The sequence below is a fragment of the Ceratosolen solmsi genome, unplaced genomic scaffold, assembly GCF_000503995.2.
Source record: "Ceratosolen solmsi marchali unplaced genomic scaffold, CerSol_1.0 scaffold63, whole genome shotgun sequence".
Lineage (NCBI taxonomy): Eukaryota > Metazoa > Arthropoda > Insecta > Hymenoptera > Agaonidae > Ceratosolen > Ceratosolen solmsi.
The window spans coordinates 822,448-850,158 of record NW_011948437.1 but is presented as its reverse complement, the minus strand read 5'-3'; the positions used below and the strand labels follow the sequence as shown (position 1 = coordinate 850,158).

Genomic DNA, 27,711 nt, shown 5'->3' with positions numbered 1-27,711 from the left:
CTAAAATCAAAATACATATTTTATCATTTTAAAATTTGCATTCGACAAACATTCATGCACTGTATTCACCCTCAAATATAACTTTATATAAACAAAAAACTCTAGATCTCATAAAATAATAAAAGTCTCCATCTATAAACTAGGCAAAAGTTTAAATATTAACACGTATATTTAAATATTAAAATGTATATGATAATTAAATTTAAAAAAGAAAAAAATCGTTATTTCCCTCCGTTTCACATATATTCTGTATATGTATAAAAGTCGTTTTTACGAGCAACTGTAATAAAAATATTCTAAAACAATAGAGAGATAAGAGAGGGCGTGGGAAATTATCTATAAGAGATAGATAGATAAACAGATAAATAGTTATATAAATAGTTATGCAGATAGATAGTGGTATTGAAAAGAAGAGAGTGAGAGAGAGAGAGAGAGAGAGAGAGAGAGAGAGAGCGAGAGATGCAGACAGTAAAATAGATAAAAATGTATATGGTTGAACTAACTAAAGCAATTCGCTGAGTGACAGTGCATGCAATATTCGCTATGAGGGAGTCCGGGAATCAAACTATTTTCTCTAATTTGTTGTTTTCTCTAAAATGTTAAATTTCGGTTAGTGTTTATGTTTAAAAAATATGAATTTGTAAACATTATCGAGTAATTGTATTAAATTTTCGATGTACATCTAAAATTCAATCTGATCTCACATATTATAAAATTAGTGAATAAACCAATGATGATCAGATTATTGTATAATTGTACACATTAAGTCCTCTCTAGCAATTTATGTTCAGTCTTTAAAATTGTATGTACCCATGTATGTAAATGCGGTGGCTCTAGTTTATGTTAGATAAATTATATCAAGAACTTTGCCACTGCGAAGTACTCTGAATCATACAAATTCGTATAATTTTATACGATTATATATATAAAAAACGTGCGTTTATATAAAATAATTTGATTTATTTATCAATAAATAACAAAAATATAAATATATAACATTGTAAGTAATTGATAATTTGATTGCAGATATTGGATGTATTTAATAGTTGAATTCAAATATTTCAATTTGAATTAATGGATCAAATATAATTAAACATTAATATATGTCGTATTAAGTAAGAAATGAAAGAAGCTGAATATATATATATATATATATAACAAATATATGTATGTAACAAATGTACAATGTGCCCCTCTGTATATGTGTTCGCATGCGTGTGTGTGTCTGTGTGTGTGTGAACGCGCGCGTGCGTATTTTAATATATAAGTCAATATTGCGATTGTATTACACGAATTTAATATATATAAATGACAACATCTCTATTAAAAAAATAATTATTTATTTAAACTAACACTACTATTATTATTATTCTTTAAACATAATAAAAAATTACTCTCATAATCTAAAATTTCAAAAATAATAATTATTTGATACTTATTATATATTGCATATTATTATAATTACTTATTCAAAATTTGCTATTGATTTCCTTCTGTAGTTATAACCGAATTATCGCAAGTTCTTCATTATAATTATAATAATTTCTGTATATATTATTAAATGAACTTTTCTGAAACGATAAGAAAACGAGTAATAATTTTTTTGTATCGTTTAATTTAATTATCCAGTTTAATTGTAATAAATTTCAATTTCGTCAAATAAAAGTTATTGATTATTGAAAACTAAGCAAAATGTAAAATATTCTTATATTTTGTAAGGCTAAGTAAATTCATTAATTTTATCATTTTTCCTTTTATAACACTAATTATGGTAGACACTGGTAGTGTGAATAATGAAATTCATCATAATTTACAGTACCTAAAATACTTAATATTTTTAACTAGCAGATAAAAAAATCAACTAAAATAATAAAAATATTCATATTTAAGTAGATTTTTATACTTAGTTTATATCTACCACCATAAGAATACAGAATACCACCATAAGATACGAGAAATTGCTACTTACATAGTCTTGTTAGAGGTCTCAATATATTAAATTTGAATTTAATGTAAAAAAAAATCTTATCTTACTTCAACGTATTGTCTTCTTCTGAAACACATAAACTATGTGTCGGAATGATGATTGTTCTTATTGATTGATTTTACATATTTCTCCCCTTTTGCGATTTATCCAATCATACATGCCTGCATTCATTTCATTTCCGATCCATAGCGACACCGCATACCCAACCGAATTTTAATCATTTGTAATATTAACAATTACCTTTATGAAACTGATATATTATTCATACAAAACACAATTTATGATTTATAAACATACTAATTTAAACAATGCATTTAACAATTTTGTGTTAACTATTTTGAAGTTTTGAAAATTTAAATAAATAAATTTGCCAACTTTCAATGTAAAAAGGGCGTAAAAAAATTTATTATTTCAATGTCCTCGTATTAGTTTAAATTTATATAAAATAACACTAGGAAAAAATTGAATTTTTTTCGTATTTTCGTAGACAATTATCATATTGAACTATTATAGGATTAAAATATAATGTACGAGTATTATAAAAGATTTAAGAATTATATTTAAAGATATCAAATATTTTATATTTTTTATAGGGTCCTTTTAATTGTCGATATTTATTTATTTAATAAACAGAAAGGCGTTTTACTGAAAATTAGATAACGTAGAGTAGAATATCAAATAAAATTCTTTATCATGGAACAAATTAATTTGATTTGAATTGTAATTAAGAATTTTGTTTTCAGTACTTAAGAGAATCTTGAAATGCATTAAACTTTGATGTTAACAGTTTCGCTTTAATGATAGGGTATAGAAAATCTAGCCTTAAAGAAATTTTGTAGAAACTCGTGAGAATAATGTGAGCACATTCGAAAATAACATAAGAAAACTATAAAGGATTAGTTGAGCTAGAAGTAAGAAAAAGTAAGGAAAATAAATATAAAATTAAATGAAAAAGAAAAAAAGTGTGTACGCTCCCACCGACATAGAAACTATCAGACAAGTTTTATGTACTCCAGTGGTTCAAAAGTAAAATGCATCAAGAAGGAAACGATTTTCGATGTTTTGCCTTCTTTTTTCGAACCTGTCGTATGTTTTACACGTTCATTCTATATTTTTTATTTTCTTAGTTTACAATTTTTCGAAATGGTAGAAAGATATTCTATCCATTAATGCTTATCTTCATTGATATCACTTAGCTAATAGACTGCAAAATTAATACAATCAATAGTTAGATAATCAATAATGAAAATTAAATCAATCAGTTAATTAAAATACAATATTGTGAGCTATGATATTGTAATTTTTTTTTTTTCAATCGCAAATTTGACACATTAATGTTTAACAATTTTTTATATATTAATAATTAAATTACAGAAATATAAAGACGAATATACACCGTAAGGTATTTAAATGGAAAATATATTGTTTTAGTACCCATTCGGATCTTATAAACGAAGTCGCTTAAACTAATCTAAATGTTGATTTTTCCATAACTAAGAAGTAACGTTATCAAGGGGATAGCGAATGACTGCATATGATATAATAAATAATATCTGCGTAATATTAATAACTTACTGTTATTTTGATGAGGTGCATAGATGTTCAAATATAAGCAATCTTCGCTTTGATTTTGTAAGAATGGTAACAATCTCTTAAGATATCGATGACGCGTCGTATCGATCTCCTCCTCAGTATTTGGCAGTACCTGGGGGCAAACTGGCGCAAAGCTATCAAAATGCCGGACACCTGTCCAGGGAGTTTGGGTCGTTGGTGGCTCGAATCGATGATGGCCTATAGGGGGCTCAGCGTATGGAACTCCTGCATATTGAAAATATTAATAATAAATAATGTAATGCTAAATTTATGCAATTTATAATTAATGAAGATGCGATAGTATCCATTAGGCGAATGATTTTTATCATCACGTTTGATTTAATCATCATTTAGTTTGACATTGATATTTTAGTCAACAAAATAATACTTAAATAAAATTATTGATTATATATTTACTGAATAATCAGGGAAATCCGATACACACATTTGTAATTTTACCTAAAAAAAAAAATGGAGATTTACAAATTTATCGAAATACTAATCCTATACGTTTATTGGACATTGAAGAACTGCAACATTCAATCATTTTTTATTTCCATAACTTTTCACGAACTTTTAATTAATCATAAAATATATAACATAGTTACCATAGAGTATATTAATAAATAAAGTGGGTATAGAAAATAAATATTGTATATATCTTGTATAATCATATATATATATATATATATACAAATATATGATTGTTAATAAATAATTTATTACAAATACCTAATGTCGAATAATAATTATTTTTAATCTTGTTTTTGATTAGTACATTATATTTTCTTATTCTTTCTGATAGTATTTTAAAAATATTTTTTTAATAAAAAAAATGTCATTATTGATTATATCAATGAATTATAGTGTTACATTATCTCTGAATATATTAATAAATATTAGTAATGTAAAGTATTCGTTCCAAGTAAAAATTATTATTATTATGTTTATTATAATGAAAGTATTTGAAAGGAAATAAAATTTCTTTTTAATTCGCTTTCCAATTTATTTATTAAATTTAAAGCTATGGAACGCTTTGTTATTTTAATTACATTGTTTTTAAAATACTTAATTATATGAACTTTAACGAAGTTTTTGATGTTATCATTTCTTTCATTTTTTTTATTATGATATTTTGTTGTTCGTTTAAATTTACTTTGAGGGCTTTTACTTCTATTAGGTACTAATATTCATGCTTTTAATATGTAACATTTGATAACATCAAACATTTTAACATTAATTGATTTATCTATTTTTTATCAAATTTATGCCTATTTTAAGAATCATAAAGATTTATTATTTGTATATAAAATTTGTTGTTTTCTTTTTAGAATTAAATCAATTTTCTTGGTTCATATTACTTACTCTTGTAAAAGAATGAAAAAAATATTGATGAAGCGATTAATTAATTAAAATTATTTTTACATTATTGATAAGAAAATGTAGCTATGAAAATGAAATAAAATATTTTTATTCTATTAAAATTACAAACCATTATCTTCATTTTTATTATGAAATTAATAAATTTATTTTTTCACATATTCAAAGTTCAATGGATGATAGATTTTTTAAATTATTAGTTACAAAAATGTTTCTATATAATTAATGATTTATACTTGAGTATTTTATACCATTTGTACTTTTAAACTGACTATATCGAATAATGATTTGATTCTAAAATTTCATATTCTGTTTTGGATTTAATAGAAAATCTATTTTCACTTCGTTAAAAAAAAAAATTTATAACAATAGATTTAATTAATTAATTTCATTTTTCATTGTAACTTCCACGAACGATTCTTATTATTGTATTATACATACAAATATATCATTAGTATTAATCATTCAATATTAATATTTGAAATTAGTTGTTATTTGCATTCGACTCGCATCCAATTAATTTCATCTGATATATCCAGAATTACATTTTCTATATTCAATAATTCATAATTAAAAATATTAGAAATTATTTCGTAAATTTTTGACTAATTATTTTTTTTTCATATCTATACTTGTTGGATATTAGACAAAATAATGTAAAATACTGATGTACGAATAGTTATTATTTACTTATCTGAATTTGTAATGAAATATTAGTATAAATTAAAATTCTAATAAAATATTAATGAAGTATTATATAACTTATATAAATGATATGATATAGTTGTTGTGTATTTATGAAATATAAATGAGTAAAATAAACCATAATTTAAACATATATATACTGTTTTATTAGCGAGGAGTTCTTCATTTATAATTTAATTGAGTCATTTTTGAATACAAAAGAAATTATATTTGCATCTAAAAAAATTTGAAGTATTAATAATTGTTAAATGGGTATTATTTAAAAGTTTTATTTTCAATTAAAGCCAATATTGACGGTATTTAAAATGTTTTTTGTTTCAAAATTGTTTATCAAATCCAATAAGTAATTTTGCGCCAAATATTCTTTAATTTACATTAGATTATGTCATATCGTAAAATGTATCATTTCATATAATTTTATATCATATCATATAGTCTTATGTGATATAATTTCATATATCATAACAACATATTACCATACCTATAATAGCCTGTACATCTTATTATGTTTTACCATATATTGGATCATATACTATATCATATGATATATTATTTTCTCTACTGAATTTTATATTATTTCATAAATCGTATAATATCAAATCACTATATTATAATATACAATATATTATTTTAAATATGTGAATTATATTGAATATTTCATTTATACGAAATAATCGTTTCACATTATTTTATATTATATTATGTTAAATTGTATTAAATTTTTATTATATTCTATTACCTTTTCATTTTTACATATTCTACTAATAAATAATTTGTTCCGATATTCATTAAAAATATTTCGACAATCATCCAAAAAGTTAAATAGCGAAATATTACAACAATACATATCTATTAATAGAAATTAATTGTTGATATAAATAATGCAAAAGAATTTTTTATAAATATGATATGACGTCAGATAAATATATACGCTTCTTAAATTAAAATCTATGTAAGGCTGAAGACCATCAATCTATTTTGGTAGTTTGACCGACACACTTCTCTTCCCATTCAATTTTCATTCGCACGATGATAAAATCGTATTAAGTCTCCATGTACGTAGTTCAAATTTAAATAAAATTTAAAAATACAACAGTTCTTAGTTATTATGATGAAATTCTATAACTATATAATCTTGACCTGTACTCGAATGAAAACTAATTCCAGATAAAATTATCATATTTTCAAACTATCGATAATTCTTAGTAATGAAACAATATATTTTAGTATTTAAAAAATCGATATTAATTAAGTAGATTTGTGAATTATACGCAATATTCTGTACTTCAATTGACTTTGGAAATGCAATGATAAAAGTTAATATAAGATACAGTCGTTTTCAGTGAAATGAATTGCAAATTTTAACTTAATATTAAGTGTAAAATTACCATTATTAAATGCAAATTTTTAAAATTATTATGATATTTGAAAAGGTAATTTAAATTTATTGTAGAAACTAATTTTCTTATAGAAAGCTCTAAGATATTTACATAAGAAATTTTAAATTTCTATTCGAGATACCAACTTCATAGAGTGAACATAAAATACTGAATTATATATTGTATATATTGTATATATATATATATATATATATATATATATATATATATATATATAAACAAAATATATATAATTATATATGAATTATTCTACTTGACCTAATGAAGGAATATCGAATATATGATATTTCAGAAAAAAGAGAAAAATACTACATTAAAAGATATTTTGAATCAACACTATTATAATATTCCTAAGATTAAAAAGATAAATATCATTAATATATTCAACATTCGAATTTGCTGCATTTTCCAATGTGAATTTTATTAAATACAAAACTTATTTCCCCTTTACTATTATATTAGTCTTTCTAAATTAATTTCAATTTGAAATCAAATATTTAAAAAATATTGTTAAAAACATATTTTGTAAAACATATTTGTAGAGTTTCGTGTACTTTCCCATAGATGCAAATATAAATTGTTTCATCTATATTAATTTATATATATTTTGATTGTTACTTTCAGTAATCGAATAATAGAAGAGCTCATTCATTACAATTATTACATTATTATACTTTTTTTCGGTTATTAATTTTTCTATAAAAACGATTCAGTCTTTATAATCTGTTCAAATATATAAAAAAATTTGTATTTACATTAATTTGTAACAACACAGATAGTTTCGGTATTATTAATTAAATGTTATATTTATTTACTTAATAAAAAGATATACACACACACACACATATATATATATATATATATATATATATATATATAACACTTTCAATCAATTAATTAAGAAATACATAAAAATAAAAAAAAAATTTGGAGTTGAAAATTTAAAATAATAGAAATACAAGTACTAATGAAAAATGAAGGGATAATATACATAAATAAATACTATTCGTATAATAATACAATAGATATGATCTTTACTTTTAAAAATAAAAAGTTAATATATTCAATCTGCATCTAACATATTTCACATGGAACAACATTACATTCCTTGGATTATTAAAACTGATATAAAGTAAACCATTTTAAATAAATCGGTGTATTAATACATTTTGTACTACTAGAATATAATATTAAATGAAATTTTAGTTAAATTGTAAATAGTAGTTAAATTAAAAAGACAATAGTTTCGTCATAACGCGATTAAATATTTACGTAATTCTGACTTAAACAAAAATAAGAAAAATATTTGAACGGCGAATAATAGATGAATAATATAAAAATAGAAGTATATAAACTAAAATTAAAAGTATATGCAATTGTATCACTTATTACGATTTCATTTTTAATTATATAAAGCCGCAAGGGTACAACCAAAGAAATTCAGTATATTATCAACGGTAAAATTATTAAAATTTACAGTTCCATAATTACTTATTTATTTTTGATTTGCTGTAATATATTTTGTTCGAAATATAAAATAAAACCTTTTATATTTTACATTCATAAGTCATTATAAACATATATACGAACTTAACAATTATACATATATGCATACGCGAAAGAGAGAGAGAGAGAGAGAGAGAGAGAGAGAGAGAGAGAGATCGAATGGAAATTTATATTTTGTATACAAATACCAAGAAAAACGTCGATCAGTTGTAGATGTGCTGTCCTTGGCTGTACAATTGTACCTCTCAAGCGCCCATACTTGATTTGAATTTCTCGCGTTCTCGTGCCATAAAAATTACCTCCAGAATTTCTATAATTGTACTGACTACGATGTCCATGAAAATCATGGTGGTCCATGAGAATTTGAGTACAAGATAGCAATACGAGACTTAATTCTAGTCGCAACATCGTTGTCATTGAATTTTTTGTAATTGACCGAACATAAGAAGTAGTTCCAAGTCAAGTTTTATAAAACCAAACTAAAATCTATGAAGCAAGAAAATAAATATATAAGTAATATATTACATTATTATTTAGCTTTGGTATCAGTAATTCAATATAAATTTTTAATATTGTAACTACAATCATCATTTTATCAATTTTTCCATTCAATGAAAGTATGTAACTCTTGAATTTTTGTAAAAATAATATATTATACATTTGTATGAATGATATACATTTATTAAAAATGATAAATTTTATAATATTATAATAATTATTAATTATTGTTTGAAATGTATTGTTTGAAAAGTTTTATTATTCTTGTCATATTGTTATTGTTGATAATAACACGTTGCCAATTAGAGTAGAATTAATAGAATCAAAATTTTCAATAAAATTGATTTACTTAAAGAAAAACTTTATATTAATTATATAAATTTAATTTCTATTAATTTGAAGGATTCTTAATTTATTTTAAATATATGAATAAAATCAATTACTACTGCTACAAAAATAAAATATATTAATATCACATTAAAAAATAATGATTGTGTAGAAGCTGATAATGATTCTAATAATAAATTTGTAACACTAAATATGTTGTCATTCTATCGAAAAATTAATCTCATAATTACATTGTTATAATATTTTTTAGCATTTAAAATATAATTTAAAAAAGATTTAATTAAGATGTACGTGATTACATTACATTTTTATGTGAGCACTTAAGTGTGATTTATTTATTGAGATCGATAATCTTTCAGACAGGACAATGTAAGACAGTAATATATATTTATATTACATATACAGTATAATGTATTACAGATAAATTGTAAATTGTAATTGATAGAGTATTTAATAGTTTTAATAATTATAAAAACAGTCTTCTAAAGCACATTGTAAAAATCTATAAGATTAATTTGATTAGGTTATATCGATCGTGTCACGTGTATTGAAATTCTTTTGTAGCTACAAATGATTTCATGTTCCTATAGAATATTTAAGAATATTTAATTCTTTTGTTCTTTTTTTTTCCTATGAACATTGATGATGAAATTAATATTTTAATCAGGACTTATCGGAAAAAGACAATATAAAATCCTTTAATTTAAAAAAATTTGGATATACAAATTCTTAAATTTCATTCGATTATAAAAATTATATGACATATATTACAAAAATGTAATTTATCTTTATTTATGTAAGTAAATTAAGCACTTGTACTCGGGTAATAATAAAATGTAATGAAAATCATTCAACATTGTATATAAATTCTTTATTTATTTTTTTTTTTTTTTTTTTTTTTTTTTTTTATAAATTTATATAAATTTTTTATTTTTTTTATTATTTGTCTATGCTAAAATAAATTTCAACACACTTACCATAAGATTTATTATAATGCGGCAAATATTTTTTACGCAGAAAATAGCACTTGTGTTTTAACACTGGTAAGAAAAACACAAAAAAAATAGACGAAAAAACAAAATGCAAGTATTACATACACCATACTTTTGATAATACATTTTAATTATTTATAATTTGCAGTTCTCTGATGTTTTCAGGACTGTTCATGCAAAGCACATTGGAAATGTACGTATATACGCACAGCACACACTTCCATAATCATGGGAACATCTAGCGGTGAAGTTGGTTAAAACGACGTTCGAGTTAAAAAAAAAAACCAAGACATCAACTTCACTGCTGCACTGCCAGTATATCTCTTACTATTTTTAGTTGGCGAGTGAGAGAGAAAGTGTAAGAGAGAAGGGGATAGAAAGCATGAAAAAGTAACAGACGAGAATACATTAGGGTGAACGTCCATGCACATATACGAAATATGGCACATGCCATTAAAAAGGAAGATCAGCAACCATGGAAAATCTTGGATCGTTTTAAACAAACGCAATTTCAATTCTCTATCCGTGTCTTGCACACTATCGCTTCAATTCAGCTCCTTCTATGATGCTGTCGAGAATTTTATTGTGATATATTAATATACACATTAGGCCTTTGTTTAACAATATTCTAAAGCTAAATCACAGATTGACACTGAAAATTACGCTTACGTTAAAGTTTCTTAAGTACTGTTTAGTTGGATATTTTGTTTTCTCAAGCCAAATTACGTAGCGATTCATTCTCATTTCTATAACACTTTTTAATATAAGAGTTTCTGCACGAAATTATTTAAAGGATTGGTTTAATATTAGGCACATCGAATAGATATTGATAAGAACGAAGGCACGTGAAGATCATCAGGCACTACAATCAAAATCCGTTGTAATTTCCAAATTCTTAAGAAGATAATAGGAATTTCCAAATGCCCCGTGATAGATGTAGTGGAAGAGGGAAAGAGCACGAGTTGTTCGTTCGTCGTAAACTGCGGCCGTCGTGACGCTGAGGCCTACGACGAAGTCGGAGGGTACGTAGACCGGCGTCGTGCGGAAATTCGAAATTTCTAAATTTAAAGACTGGCCTAACGTAGAACAGCGAATGCAGGGAGAAAGAGAGATTGCGAGGCACGGCGATGGAGATGGAGATAAACAGAAATCGTGCTTATGTGACAGAGAGAGAGAGAGAGAGAGAGAGAGAGAGAGAGAGAGAGAGAGATAACAGGGAGATGAAAAAGAGAGCACGCACACACATACGCACGCACGCACACTCGGGCACTTTACATACGCATAATATGTATACAAAATTAATATTTCTATGAGCAGTGCAAAATATACGTTTCATACGTATAATATACTTTTAAATTATTATTTCAGAATAAATTCGAGAAGACGAATGGTCGACAAATTTCGATCCTCTATTAAATTAAAATAATACAAAATACAATTATATTAGCATATGGCTTAGCATTTCATATTCCAAAGCAATCTAGGATGTCATTATATTTAACGATATTATAAAAATAATATTAATGTGCACATCTACGTATGATGATATGCTATTATAATTTATTATGTACTGCGTAAATGTAAACGCACAGCGGTCGACTATCATATAATATAATATGTAATAGAAAATTATAATTCTATTTATGTGTTACAATATATTATAATGTATATATAATAAAAAGTATATTATGGATTTCAAAATTATGTTTTAAAAGTTTTACAGTAGTGATAAAAATATAATTAACATATGAAAAACAAATAAATCTAAATAAAAATGACAAATAAATTAAAGAAGAAAAAAAAGGGAATAAATCATGAATGAAATTGTATGATAAATTCTGAAGGGTATAGGAATGAGAAAATTAAAAAAAAAAAAAAAAAAAAAACAATTCACTCCAATCCTGATTTAATGCGTATATTAATTTAACAATTATTGGTCTCTTTCAAATAGACATTTTTCTTGTTCATTCATCTTTAAAATCAATCATAACTCATGATTCGAAAATTATAAAAATCATATGATAAAAGCTAACAATGAATATAGTTTGTAAATGTTTTGTATTAAATATATTTTAAAAAATCATAAATTTTTTCAAACTCTATATTATTATGCATTTAATTATAATTATTTTTCTTCGTTGCAAATTCAATAACAATCAAGTTATCAAATTCTCTAGAAATAATTTAATAACATCAATAAATTAGAAACTATTGGCTTTAGTATTGATGATAAATTTTTAAATAATAAATTTAGAAATTTGAAAACTTTCTATTAAATATGAAATTAAATATGTATTGATATTAAATGTTCAAGATGTAAGCTTTTACCTTATTAATAATAATTTTCAGACAGATTAAGAACAATATATCTCATTCCAAAATGATATATATCTTTTATATCTGAAATTAAAAATTTTCTTTCACATTATTTATTTAATTTAATAAAAATAGACACGATACAATATAAATAATTGATATAATACAATACAAAATATATAAAATATACAAAATATTTAATTCAATGTGGAAAGTATGTGATGTAGTACGTAAAGTAAAAATATTTAATGTAAAAGTATGGTTGTACGTGAATCCTCAAAATTTTTTAATAAATATCTCACTTATTTAATTTAGCATCAAATGTAACAGTAATCAGTTTTTAGTTATTTACAATTGCAGTTCACTTTTGACAGTTTTTTACGAACATCATTAAATTTATACTTTTCTATTTTTTTTTTTTTTTTTTTTTTTTTTTTTTTTTTTTTTTTTTAATTTCATCAACATAATTGAGCCAATTTAATTAATGGAAAATATTGTCGATAATTTTTTTTCTCGATTACACATTTAATAATTTTACTCTCATCGCGAGCTTTTTAATTTTCACTAATTTTTCCATTTTAGAGCTTAACATCAATAGTATTTATTCAATGTAGCCTTGAATAATTTTATAGCTATAATTCAGATCAGTAAGTATAGTAATTAATTAACAAAATCAATTATGAACAAGTATTTATTTTTATATTCACATCTGACAATAAACGAACGGAATCTAAATACTCTTATCAAATAAAATGGATAAATAAATGAAATGAAATATACTTTTTCAATTTAAAAATTGAATTGCAAACACCAACAACAATTATAGTTTTTACAGAATTATTGTATTTATAGTTTTTGTAGTATCTGCAATGTTGCTGTATCACTTAGATTCCGGCATTCGATAATTATAAAATAACCTAACGAAATACCGTAATATAGAATTATTTATTCAGTTTTTGTGATGTAAAAGAAATTGGGTTAATATTTTGCATAAAGTTGAAACTTTATATGAATCTTTAATTTACGCTTATTCTCAGCTTTTTTTCTTTAATATTTACATTGACGACAATTGATAGAAAAAGAAGATGAATAAATCCGTATAACTTCTCCGTTAATTAATTTTGTTTTAATTGTAAAATTTCTATTTTTATGAAGTAATAATATCGCTCTCTCTTAGACTACAATCAAAATATCGTGATGGTAAAAGTAATCCAAAGCTGCATAATGAGGAAAATTATCTAAACAGACGAAAATTCTACGTGACTTTATCGAGAGAAAAAAAAAACGAGAATGATTAGGAAGAAGAAAGGTATCATTATCGCGTCATTGACAACTCTGAGAATCTTATATTATGCACGAAGTGGCGAATGACTGTAATAGAATAAGTTATCGACCTTCGTGTCTCCGTGCATTATCGCCGTGAAAGAAATAACTTACATCGTTAGTTATCGACCTTCATTCTTTTCACGATTTTGCCATAGATAAGCGTCTTATGGGACTGGCATGTTATGTTACACGCCTTTCGTATTATTCTATTTAGATGACACTATTTTTTGTTTCGAACCCTCTTCATAGTTATATGACACTGACACGTCAACGCCACTATTTTAGTTTTCGTAATATTGTCTACCCAATGTATTCTATGTTACAAATACTGTTGCTTTTACTTTCGATGCATATAAAATACAAATGACTTATTTATTTTTCTTTCGTAATGTTTTATTTACTCTTGATAATTTAATTCGTTATAATTGATCGCGTCAGAAATTTATCCAATAAAAACATTCTATATTTATTAGTATTAAAATTAATCAAATTCAGTCGAAATCTTCTCTTAGGGAATTTATTTGGAAAATATATTACTACTAAATAAGAAATATATGTTGAGAGATGAAGAGATATAGTTAGATATAAAAGAGAATACAGAAATATACTAAATAAGAAATTACATTGTTATTCAATTTTATAATACTAAAAAAAAAAAAAAAATCTCAATATTAAATAATTATATACGCCTAGGTGACTATTTCTTCAAATACAAGTATAATTAGAAGTTATGATTAAAAATTATGTTTAGAAGATTAATCAGAAATAGGAATCATATCGAGGAATTATCAATAGCTTTAAAATTTAGAGAAATAAAAAAAATACAGATGTTTATAAATGTAGTGTGAGGATGAAAGACGAAAAAGCAAGGTATAAGTAAGTATTAACGAATGGAAAATATAGAGGACACGGTGATATTATTAATATTAAAATTACGATTCAGTCATATCATGCAATAATGAGAGAAATATCGCGCTCTTCTTCTCTCTATCTTTATTACCACACATAATATGACTAATGATACGCTTACTTTTTCTTTGTACTTGCAAATTTCAATTGTAATTCATGTTAATATTGAGTTGGAATATACATTATTGTCATTATATTTACAATTATACTTGTGTATTTTTTTTATTTATATGTTATTTTATTGTAATTTTTCATTTTATTGTAATTTTTCATTTTATTGTAATTTTTTTATTTATATATATATATATATATATATATATATATATATATATATATATATATAAATAAAAAAAATTTATTCGAAATTAAAAATTATTCATTACGTAGTAATTTGATATCTGAAATTAACATTTATTCGATCTTTTTTACTATTATGTAACATTAATATAAAACTAACTAATTATTTTGAAAGTATGCATTTATTTTGAAGATTTTTATGATAATTATAAAATTTTCATCTATGAACATTATATTCGGATATTATTTTTACATTCAATTAACGTTAATTGTTGTATTTATTGTAATATATTAAAAATACATTATTATGTTATTGTGTGAGGCAATATTTTTTTAATAAGTTTTAATGAATGAATTTAAGCATTAGCGCGTACAAATAACGTATAGAGTCAAACAATAGTTAAAATATTCAATATCATGTAGAAAAAGCCATAAAGTTGGAAAGAATGTATGTGAATTGGAAAATTATTAAAGTCTCCCATCTGTGCCCCGATCAATTATTTATATAATATTTCATTACGTCAATATAATTATATTACCGTCGTGTATAAACGATATATTATTTATCTCTAATCACGCTTATATTATGCAACTTACTGCTTTACAATTTCCATGATTCGAATACTTGAGATGTTTAATACACAAAGGTATTAATTACTCAAATTACGTATAGATGATGATGCCACTTATACACCGATGCCAACTCATTTACTTTCATAAACACATATACGCTTTCGTATTTTGGAAATTATATAATTGTTTCTCATGCTCGATTTATTTAAAATAATTCAATGAACAAATACCTACAGAGATCTTGCATTGGCTGACGGAAGTTACCCGTACACTTAACGATGCCCAGTCATGTATGGTGTGAACAAGAACTTGACTCTATCATAAAACTTCTGAAGAATATATTAAAAGCTTATGGTCGTAATGTGTGACCAACTGCTTTGTTTAATAGAGTAATGATGTAAAATTTTAGCTAAATTAAATTCCTTCGATCCTATTACTATTTATTAATATATTTAATAATATTTCTTTTAATTGTAGGTAATCAATTTATACATCGATAACTTTTATTTCATAGACAACATAAAAGTTTAGAATTTATCATAAAAGAATAAATATAAATTATAAGACTAAGTTAAATTAACTATAAATAACAATAACACATAATTTCAGTAAATTTTACGGTTATTTTGAAATGATTTTGTGTACAAAGAATTTATAATGAACGTATTAAAAAAAAAAAAAAAAAAGACTGCAAGAATATATCAAATAGAAAATTAATATTTACGCAAAATTTATATCTATTGAAATAAAAATTTGATCTTCGAAGTGGAATTAAATGTAGTCACACAAAAATATGATATTATGTATTTTTCACATATAATTCCACATATATATATATATATGTATATATATATATATATATGTGTGTGTTCCATGTATAAATAATATTAATAAAATATAATTAATAGACTATCTTTGGTAGATAGAGTAAAAAATAAGTTAAAAATGTATATTAACAAAAACATTTTGTTATAACAGAAATGACTTTTAACATATAAATACGATCTACATTGTTTTAGAGTCTTTTGATTATGGTTTATTAAATTTTCTAAAAAATAATCAATTGCTTGTAAATTGTAATTTTTTAAATTATAGATATTGAAAAATAATAAAATAATAAATGGTAAGATTTATTTAAATCTATGTAAACGATCCCATCAAATAAGATAGCTTCTTCTATTTAATTAATAATTACATTCGTTTACAAAAATTATATCAAATATCTGATAAAAAGATAAAAATACAATTAAAATTTATAATAGAGTAAAAAATAATTAAACGGAAACTTTATGATACCCTTTTAATTACATGAAATACCTCTTTTAAAGTGATCAAGTCTACGTGTTGTATACTTTACTCATCACAGGAATTTACTTTGGAAGTTAAGGGTAATAAAGTTTTAATTTAAAGAAATAAAATATGCAAATACATAATAATAGATGTTTAAAGAGTCTTATATATACTTAAAGTATTCATAAGTATAAGAAGGAAGATAATTTTATTTTTAAATTAATGAATATTAATTATATTAAATAACACTTATAATTTGCACCAATCAATAATTTCCAAATACAAACATAATGTTAAATATTTATATCATACTTCTGAAATTTCAAACCATAATTTTTTCCCCAGAGTTTCTAACAGAAATGACTATTAATTATTTTAATAACCTGATTTTGTAATAATATAATGATATAATTTAATAATTATGGTAATGACAATTATATTATAGTAAAAGTTCATATTATAGATTATAATTCAATATTTTAATATCTGAAAATATTAAATTACTTTTTAAAAATATATTTAATTGACGCATACTTTATAGCTATATTAAAGCAATATTAAAAAAGTTAAAAAAAATTTTTTTTTATCTAAAATAATACTATTTTTACACATTTTTTTTTTCTTTCCTTGTTTATAATCCCGTAGTCGTATTCATGTGAAAGCAGTGATTAAGTATATCACATAAACATGGAGATACGTATACAGTAAAAGTCATGTAAACTTGCAAAAAAAAAACAATCTGTTAGCTATAATTTTTCTATTCTAATTATGAGCTTTCTGTAACTAAATTTTAAATATTTCATGTCTAAGTAATAAACACTAATAATACATCATCGTATAAAGTATTGAATAAGTTCATTACTAAATTATTGAATTTAGTAATATTACGGTAATTACGTAGAATAATAAACGTATAATACTACAAGAGAATTCATGATAAAATTTTGTTTTCTTAATTTCTTAATATAAATCTCAAGAGTTACTTTTGCCATATGAAAATGTTATTATTTCTTAAAAACAAGATACAATTAAATGATCGATGTTTTATAACGGCAAAGATAATAATAAATAAAAAAAAAATATATATATATATATATATATATATTTCTAATTATTTTAAAAGAAGCTTTTATAAAAATATAAACATATTAGATAATTGTACTGCACATATTCAAAGAAAATTTTGTAAGCAATGAATATGTAAACAAATTTTATAATTCCCGTTGGAATATACATACAATTGAAAATTGGATTAATACGTTACTCTTAAGTGCTTTGACGTCATAACATCTATGTAAAGAGAGGGACAAGGACATAAATGACATAATTATACAGAATTATATAGATGAAAAAATTAAATTATTTATTCATTTAAAATATAAAACCAACGGAAGTATAAAGTATTCGTTTAAACACATACTAATGCGATTGCTAAAAATTAATGATATTAATTCATAATTTTATTAATAATAGATAAATATTTAACCTGTCTTTTATTTAATAATATATTAATGTGAAATTATCGTACAAAAAATAGTATATTTTTTAATTAACGTTGAAACAAGCGAAAAAATATTTTCAATATAATAATAGTATTTCTTAATAAATCCTTGTTGACAATAATGGCGAAAATATCGATAAAGAGTAAAGTTAAGAAGTGATCTCGTCCATTATAGTATTCTATAAAAACAATTCATTTAACGTTACAAGTGTTACTATCTTTCGAGTATATAGACTTTTGTTAGCATCGCACAATCTTCAGTCAAGGAGCTCATTCTCTGAAGCGAATATTGCAGCTCTTCAATAGTCAATGGTTGTTGTGGTTGAAAAATATTACCACAATCATTTGCATGTATAGCTTTGCACTATATAATGATAACAAAATAATGATTATGAATCTTTTGTCTCTTGATTGATGGCTATATGGAAATTGAAATGTGCTTATTAAAAATTTATTGGAAAAAAGAATTGAGCTAAATGTAATGCTAAAAGTAATGAAGATAAATCCTTCATTGCTCGATCATAATGTTAATTTTTGAAATTTCACAAAAGTTTCATTATTAAACTGATTTTATTATTTATAAAAGTTTTAAAGATTCGATAAAATATAATATTAAGGGAATGCTTAATAGGCAAAATATATTATACAATTAGTAAGTTATTGATCTGAGCGAAAGTAGTAATGTATATTATATATATTATATATATATATATATATATATATATATATATATAGTCATCTGAATATTATGGTAATTATTAAATTGAAAATTAAATAATTTAATTTAAAAATTAATAATTATTCGTCGCAGCATTTTCGTAATATATTTTCAACTACAATTGAATTGCATAATATTTATTTAAATTTTCTTATATAAGTAATTAATATACATTATCTCATATTAATCCACGAATAATCTAAATTGGCTATTTTGTATTTCATATTTTACGACTGAAAAATTATTTCAATATTTTTTATTTTATCTTATTGATTTTCATTTTGTTGAATAATTACAGTTACTATTTATTGTTCATTGAAATATTCTAAAATACGTAATATACGTTGCAAGTAATATTTTTCATAAATATTAGAAATGCATTCTTAAAATATTAATTAAAAATCATGACGACTTTTTGTATAATGTACACCTCTTTGAATTATTATCATTTCATTAATGTATTATTTTTAATAATCTAAATCATTTTCTTATCAAATTTATTATAACATACAATTAATTATTTAATAAATAATAATAATAATATTAGTATCAAATGTAAGATAGTGTGAAAATTAATATATTAACATTATTATGAAGTTATTTGAATTATTTTTTACAAAATTTTATTAGATCTGATTTGGATAAAATCTAATTTTCATAGATTTTATAAAGTTTCATTATAATCATAATCATTTTTAATATAATATGTTAGACAGGAAATGTACAAGTAGGCTAAATTATTATTTATATATTCTTTACAATAATCTATCCATAATATTTTGAAGAAATATTGAATTTTCCATAATATTATAATATATACTACGAACGTAACAAGGAATAAATTACCAAACAATATCTTCTTAAAGATGATAAATTAATACATTTTTTAGTTTACCCAGAGACAGGACAATAAATCTTTATTTATTAAGATGCAAAAAAGTATATAATATAATTTAGACAATAATTATATTTATATATATATATATAACGACTCTATAAGATCTCGAGTGACACTTGAAAATCACGTTTGATGAGTTTATAAAACACGTTCTTATGGGTGTAAATACATATAAACTGTTAATTGGAACTTTGTGTTCAAGAATAAATTAGTTATTCAAATAAAAAGGATAAACGAATATTGATTTATACACCATTCCGTTAATTAAATATTAATATTTAATTTTCCAGCTTAATGCAATTGTAAATTCATTTGCATATTTCGATTTATTCAATTAAATGTCAATATTATTGTAAATTTTAGTTTGCAAAAAATTTTGTCACAAGATTTATTAGTATTGATTACATTTAGCTATTGTATGAAATATTTATATATTTATCACTGATTTTATTATTAATTTCAGTTTTTTTTATGAATAATATTACCATCCTAATAGAAATTATTTATATTTGATTTTTAATAATTATTTACATTATAATATATTATTCTGAAGTTAATTCTGATAATTAATCAAGTACTTTATAATATTTATCTATTCAGAGTAAATAGTATTATGATATAATCTAGTTAAGTAGTTTATTTTCAATAAAAAATTAAAATGTCTCTCAAAAATTGAGGGTAAATATATATATATTAATAGTGTAAAGATAAATTATTAAAGGAATTATTTTGAAGGAATGTATCAATGTATCCATCAGATCAGTTGATTCTGTGATGGGTTTTAGAATCGCAACATTTTGCAATTATTTTCGAAACTATTTAAAATTACACTATACTCATACCCGTAACCCCTAACTGTATAAACTTTTTTTGTTTTTAGTAAAACATACGAATATCTTAGAATTGCCTTATTTCTATACTACACAATTGGCATCATAAAGCAATTTTAGTAACATAGCAGTGGCTATGACCCTCGGAGCCCTTCACGTGCATCTTTCATCCGCAAAAATTTTACGCTATTTTTATCTTACTTCCCCTCTACAGCAGAATCTACAAGCTACTTTGTAAGTTGTAAAGGGTACTTGAATTCCATACAAATTTTCTTGTACAGACTATGCTAGTAACCGTCGTTATTGAATTATTTAGCATTCTGGTACACGGGAAACTCAATTTTGTATTAACATTGCAATATATTAAATAACGTTATTAATAACGTTATTTTAAAAATTAGCATATAATCGATTGATATTTTATTTATAGATTTTATTAAAAGTGGAATTTCATATTTTTATTTAGGAATATGAAAATAAATATAAGTAAGAGTATCATTTATGTGCTATCTCATTTCAGAATAAGGATATCAGGATAAAGGCAATTAAAAAAAATTTGTATACAAGCATCGGTAGTTCATTCCAGAAATCATCGGTTCTGTAAATAGAAAATTTCTAACTTCTATTCTCAACTCAGCAAAGCCATTAGCCTTTTTCCAAATTTTCTTTTGTACATAACAAAAAGAAAAAGCGTAATAATAAAAAACATTTGTTTAATTTGCTTTTATGTAATATCAGTTTCATACTATCGATATAATAATAAATATTATATATATGCATGACAGTAACAAGCATCCATTAAAATTAGCTACTCAACATTCGATCTGTGATCAGTTAACAATGCCAATAACGAAAATCTTTCAAAACAATTCGAATACAATTTTCTACTATTTATACTTTACTATTTATATAAGATATATGCTAATTATATTATATACAAATGAACTACATTAAATATATAAATAATGTTTCCTTTAATTCTTAAACAATTATATTTATTCCAAATTTACATTGAATCTCTTACGTATACATTTATTCTATCAAATTATTTAATATTACAGGGTACTTGATAATATATAATCAAATTAAAAATATATAACAACGCAATTTATTTAAGTATTTTAAAAGTTTAAATTTTAAATCGTGTAAATAATGCCATTACTCGCATTGCATACGTATGTAATTAAATGAATAAATAATCAAATAATATTTTTAAATAACGAATAATATAAATTCATCGATCATAGGATTTGGATTTAAATTATACATGTTAAACTAATACCACTACCTTTTCACTCACTTTAAATTCAATTGAGATTATATTAAAAATCCATCATTTCCAAGCTTCGCTGCATATAATTTAATTTTTTTATCCGTCATGTTTGAATTTTTACTAATATCATCAGTTCATTGTCAAGTACAGTGTTATTAGCAAGCAATTACTTTTGCTAATCTATGTTTTTTTTTTTCTTAAAACAAAGAATTAAGTTTTGTAAAATAAATTATTTATATTGAAGAATAATATTTTATACTAAAGATAAAATATATTAAAATATGAAATATTAAAGTATTAGAGTTTTGAATGATGGAATGAAGGGATGATGGAATGGCAATGAATCTGCTTAGATATATCGTCTACAAATAGACTTTTAGCGAGGAGTCTACACACACACACACGCATGGAAATGTGAAGGATAACTTAAGCGTTAGAGAAAAAAGGTAGATACCTAGAAGAACTTTAATAGTAATTTTGTTGTTTCAACTACTGTATTAATCAACGTGAATAGAAAATTTTAATAACATTAAAAACAAACACGATATTCTAATGAGTTCAAAGCAAATGTAATGTAAAATTGATTGAATTTTATACATAAAATAAATCACTTGTATATTATACACATGTTAACAATCTTTTTCTTATGTTGCTATTAAGAAAACATTCATATTTTCATTATTATTAGCTTATAATTAGTATAACATTTAACGATTAACCATTCACGAAGAAGAATAATAAACCATACGTTTTAGAAAATAAAATTTATTTATATATTTAAAATAAAAAATTGATCCGAAAAAGAGATACCCGTTTCACGATAAATTTTCATATTTTTTCGTACAAGTACTTATAATATTTCAGCTTGTGAATTCACTCGAGTACATATAAAACAAATCAAACGTGTCAGGAAATAAAATAGTAAATAGTAATTAGCATCGAAATGTCTTAACAACGAGTTATAATGATGACAATGAATGATATTGAATCGCATATACACAGAAAATTATTGAATTTCCGTATAAATAATACGAACCACGTGAGTTATGCGCGTAGAGATTATTCAGAAAAAAATATTGAAACTTCAACATTATTTATAATTGTTTTTCTTATGAAGTTCATGACTGAATTTCTTTATATATTATAGCAGAATGTAACATTGATAGTGAATTTATCATAATTCTTTGGATAACTTTTAATTGATTGCTCTTAAACTTCATTAAATTCCAATGATATATTTATTATATTAAGCAGTTGACTATCAATATAATTAGATTTTTAGAAATTTTTATATTCGAATAAAATATTGCAATGCATACATTTAAATCTCTTAAATTAAATTTAGAGTAAATGAAAGTATTTCAACCATTAATAGTAATGGATATTTTTATAAAGTAACAAAAAATTTAACACGTTAAAAAGAATTTTTTTTTTTTTTTTTTTTTTTATTATTATAATATAATAAATTGTCTTTGAATTATTTTTAATAATTTTAATAATTTTCAAAGGAAGTCCCAAGAAGTTCAAAATCGGTAATAAGTTATTGATTATATATATTTTTAAATCGAACAGTGATCGATCATTCAGCACATTGAATTGTGGCAAATTGAAAATCATAAAATCATAAATAAATAGAAAAAAAATTCAAAGTAAAATATTTATGTTAAAAATAATTTAAAAATATAAAACAAATAAAAGTAATATTAACTTAACAAGCACAAAATGAAAAGGAAGAGAATGATAAATGGATTAATAATGTTATAGATGAGTAAAGTGAAAATGTAAAGAAGTAAGCTATAGAAGTAAATGAATTTGAAATTATTAAATTTTGAAATCATTCACATCTAATGTCCAATAATTATATAATTATTTTAACAGAAAATTCTTATAAAAAATGGAAGAGAATATATCATGAAATATATTCTGAGATGGTAGTTTTATGAAAAATAGTAGATAAAATAGAAATATAATGAAAGAAATGGTATTTGTATAATAAATGTTATAAATATAAAGTATTAAGATATAAATTCCTGATAAAAGCATTAATATAAACAATTCGAAAATGAAAGCAAAGAAAGATACGAGTAATGGTAGGTTTGCATACTAATAATGCAAATGAATGCAAATTGCTTTTAAAACAATACAGAAAAAAAAGAAGAAAAGAGGCAACTGTATATTATTGGTCAATAGTTTGAAAGCAAAATTAGAAATAAAAAAATAAACGATTTGTATATTCGTCTTATAAATAGTATAGTAGAAATATGAATAATAATAAAGAAGTCAGAAGATTTTATTAGTTAAAATAAATATGAAAAATGTGAGTTAAAGAAAACTGAAAAAATTCATGTAATATTAGTAGAGATTTTGAAGACAGTATTGATGTTTCTATAGCATAGCATTTAATTGTATAAAAATAATTTCTATAAAACTTAAAATATATAATAAGTCTCGAAAACTGAGAAGTAAATTACATAATACGATTTACAATATGATGGAAACATCTTTTTTTAATGTACGCGTAAACATCTGATTAATGTAACTTACTGTTTTAGCACACTTATCCTTTTTAATATAAATGATTAATAATAAAAAAAAAAAAAAAAAAAAAAAAAAAAAAAAAAAAAAATCAATTTAGTCAATAAAATTTAATTTTTCTCTCAATTAATTTAAACTGACAAGTAGTTTTATGCAATATTATAATAGTATTTCGGATCTAGAAATCTTGAAATGGGCAATTTTGCATTATATTCGTTAGACGTTCATTACAGAATCAGTAAACAATTTCTTAAGTGCAGAAGTAATTTTGAATCAATTGAAAAATGAATTGGTCAACTTTCGTGTAATATAACCTGAAAGAAAATTAAAATTATAATTGTTAAAAATAATCATATCATGTAATTGAGTCCATTCATTAGTTTGTATGAAAAAGTCCATTTGATATGAATGTACTTGTGAAAGTACCTGAATAATTAAGACCCAATCATTCGTAATCGCAAAGACAATATCTACATTCCAGTAAGTTTGTAAAAACGTTGACTGTATTAAAAATATATAAGTCATTCAAATTGACATTATCATTGTAGTAGTAAGATTTAAAAATGTTTCATGCTTTTGAAAAATGAGCTGTTTGTAATGCGAAGCATCGACAAGCAAATATAGTAAATCGAAAGTACGAAGGAATTAACAGTTTACGAATCGCCAGACTGGAGCTTACGAGTTACCGACGCGCAAGGATTTCGTCTCTCATCCTTAGAGACTCTCTGCCGTATCGACCGGGCTGCGAATAGACCAAAGTCACTCCCCCGTTTCGACGAGGCGCCTGATCTCTCGCGCAGTTTCCGCCCTTCCGCTACCATCGAATAAACCTGACGAAGAAAGGACGAGCCCCAAAGACAAAGGGGGAGCTATAGTCTGCTATTTCGCATGGATATTGCCGTTGACGAACGAGCGACGGTTATGGTACGGTCAATTTATTCTCTATCAAAGTCCCAGTGAGTGATTGCTTACTCATCATTGCCAATTAACCGATGATAATCTTTCGTATAAATGACCTGTTATTGCAGACAATTTTTAACTTTCAAAGATTATTATTAGTTAAGAATAAATTCTTAATTATCAACTCCCAATAATCTTTAATGCATCTGACAAATGTTTGAAAGTTTTTTTTTCTTTTTTTTTAATAGATTATCTTTTGAACGCTTCAGCTGTAAAGTGAATAAAAAGTATTTCGAAGAATTTCCTTTTAAATATTCGAATTTCGGATTGAGTTAAATTTATATCAAGTCTTTTTTATATAATAATGACATTATTTTTGTAAATGTTGCGATAAATAATATGTGCTTCAAAATGTTTATACTATTTTAATAATTTTAGAATTAAAATTAATAATAAATCAGGCATTTGGTAATTAATTTTCTATAGTAACGAATATATAATAACATTTTTTAAAATATTTTTAACATGAAATATAAATAAATGATGGCTGGTTTTATAAAAAATATTTTTAAAAAAGTCTATCAGTACTAATATGTACGTAACAATATAATTCATCTACACATACTTTCGCAATGCTTTCCTGTGCAAAATGCATATCTCAGTCCTGCGAATATTCAACTATGAGTGTAAAAAGTGTACGTACGAGGACGTGGTCACGTTTCCCAGCTTCATAGCGCGCGCATTTACGATGACTCCTCTACTCCCTTGCGAAAAGAGGGATGTAAAAAGTCAGAAAGGCGAGGGGTGGGGGGAAGAGAGAGAGAGAGAGAGAGAGAGAGAGAGAGTGAGAGAGAACAAAATAGACATGCGCAAACGCTCGAACCTCCCGAACTGCTATACAGAGCACAGTTGATGTCAGTTTGTCGTACCAGAGGATCCAAGTACTATAACATCGTGTTGTTGAATAACCATTGTTAGAAAGAGAGCAAAAGAAAAATTATCTACGCTTTACCAATATCTCTCTCTCTCTCTCTCTCTCTCTCTCTGTGTTTCTCTCAATTTATCTCAATTAGATTCTCTCTCGCACCTTAGCACCTTATCATTATTTTACAATATGCACGTTTTTATTTATTTCTGCGATTTATATATTATTATATCGAATAAACGACTAATTTATTTGTCCATAAATCCTTCAATGATTTGCAGTGAAGAAATATAGTAGTGATATAGTAGGTATTTGCAATAATATCCATTTTCTCTCTCGCTTCCTCCTCACTTACCAGGGTTGTCGTTCTGCTAAATGATTGACGAAGATATGCACGCGACTTCTCATAGGAGATTTTTCGAAGACGATTCAATCAGTTTGGTGACAATGACAACAACGAAAGATGTAAAAGATCTAAGCTGAACTTAGCAAAAATAAAACAATTGTTTTTATACAAGTGAAAGAGAGGTTATTTTGATCTCTCGATTAAGGATATTATTAGCCTCTTGCAATGGTTTATATTTCTTTTAAATTCTCAAATATGTTTAACAGTGCCGTATAAGTGTTTATATCTTTATACTATAATATATACATACACACACGCGCACGCACGCGCGCGCGCACACACACACACACACACACACACACACACACACACACACACACACACACACACACGTAGACAGATATATCTAGATAGATAGATATTTATAATATATTTATATATTTATAAGTGAGTGGGTGGAGATGGTGAGTTTATTGTTTGTGTCTTATTTATTGTGAGAATCTAAGAAGTACTTTCTAGGATTGTTTATTCATTTGTACATTGAATTATCGTCGGTTAATTTGAAATTCTAGTTATGTGAATCTTATAGCACACTACATCAGTCCGAATATAATAAAGTTAAAAAGCATATTTATATCTTAATATTTTATGAACTACGATTAAGA

The 27,711-nt window shown here is 23.8% G+C and overlaps 1 protein-coding gene across 1 annotated transcript in view; it reads right to left on the bottom strand.

Moving 5' to 3' along the window:
* The window catches only part of LOC105365276 (uncharacterized), a 35,749-nt gene extending 25,252 nt beyond the window's left edge, over nt 1-10,497 (bottom strand). The window contains exons 1-3 of the mRNA XM_011503392.1: nt 10,395-10,497; nt 8,760-9,057; nt 3,563-3,805 (exon numbers count right to left, since the gene is read on the bottom strand). Coding sequence (XP_011501694.1) covers nt 3,563-3,805; nt 8,760-8,988 — 472 coding nt within the window. The 5' untranslated portion in view covers nt 8,989-9,057; nt 10,395-10,497. The remainder of the gene's footprint in view (nt 1-3,562; nt 3,806-8,759; nt 9,058-10,394) is intronic.
* Between the last annotated feature and the right edge of the window lie 17,214 nt (nt 10,498-27,711).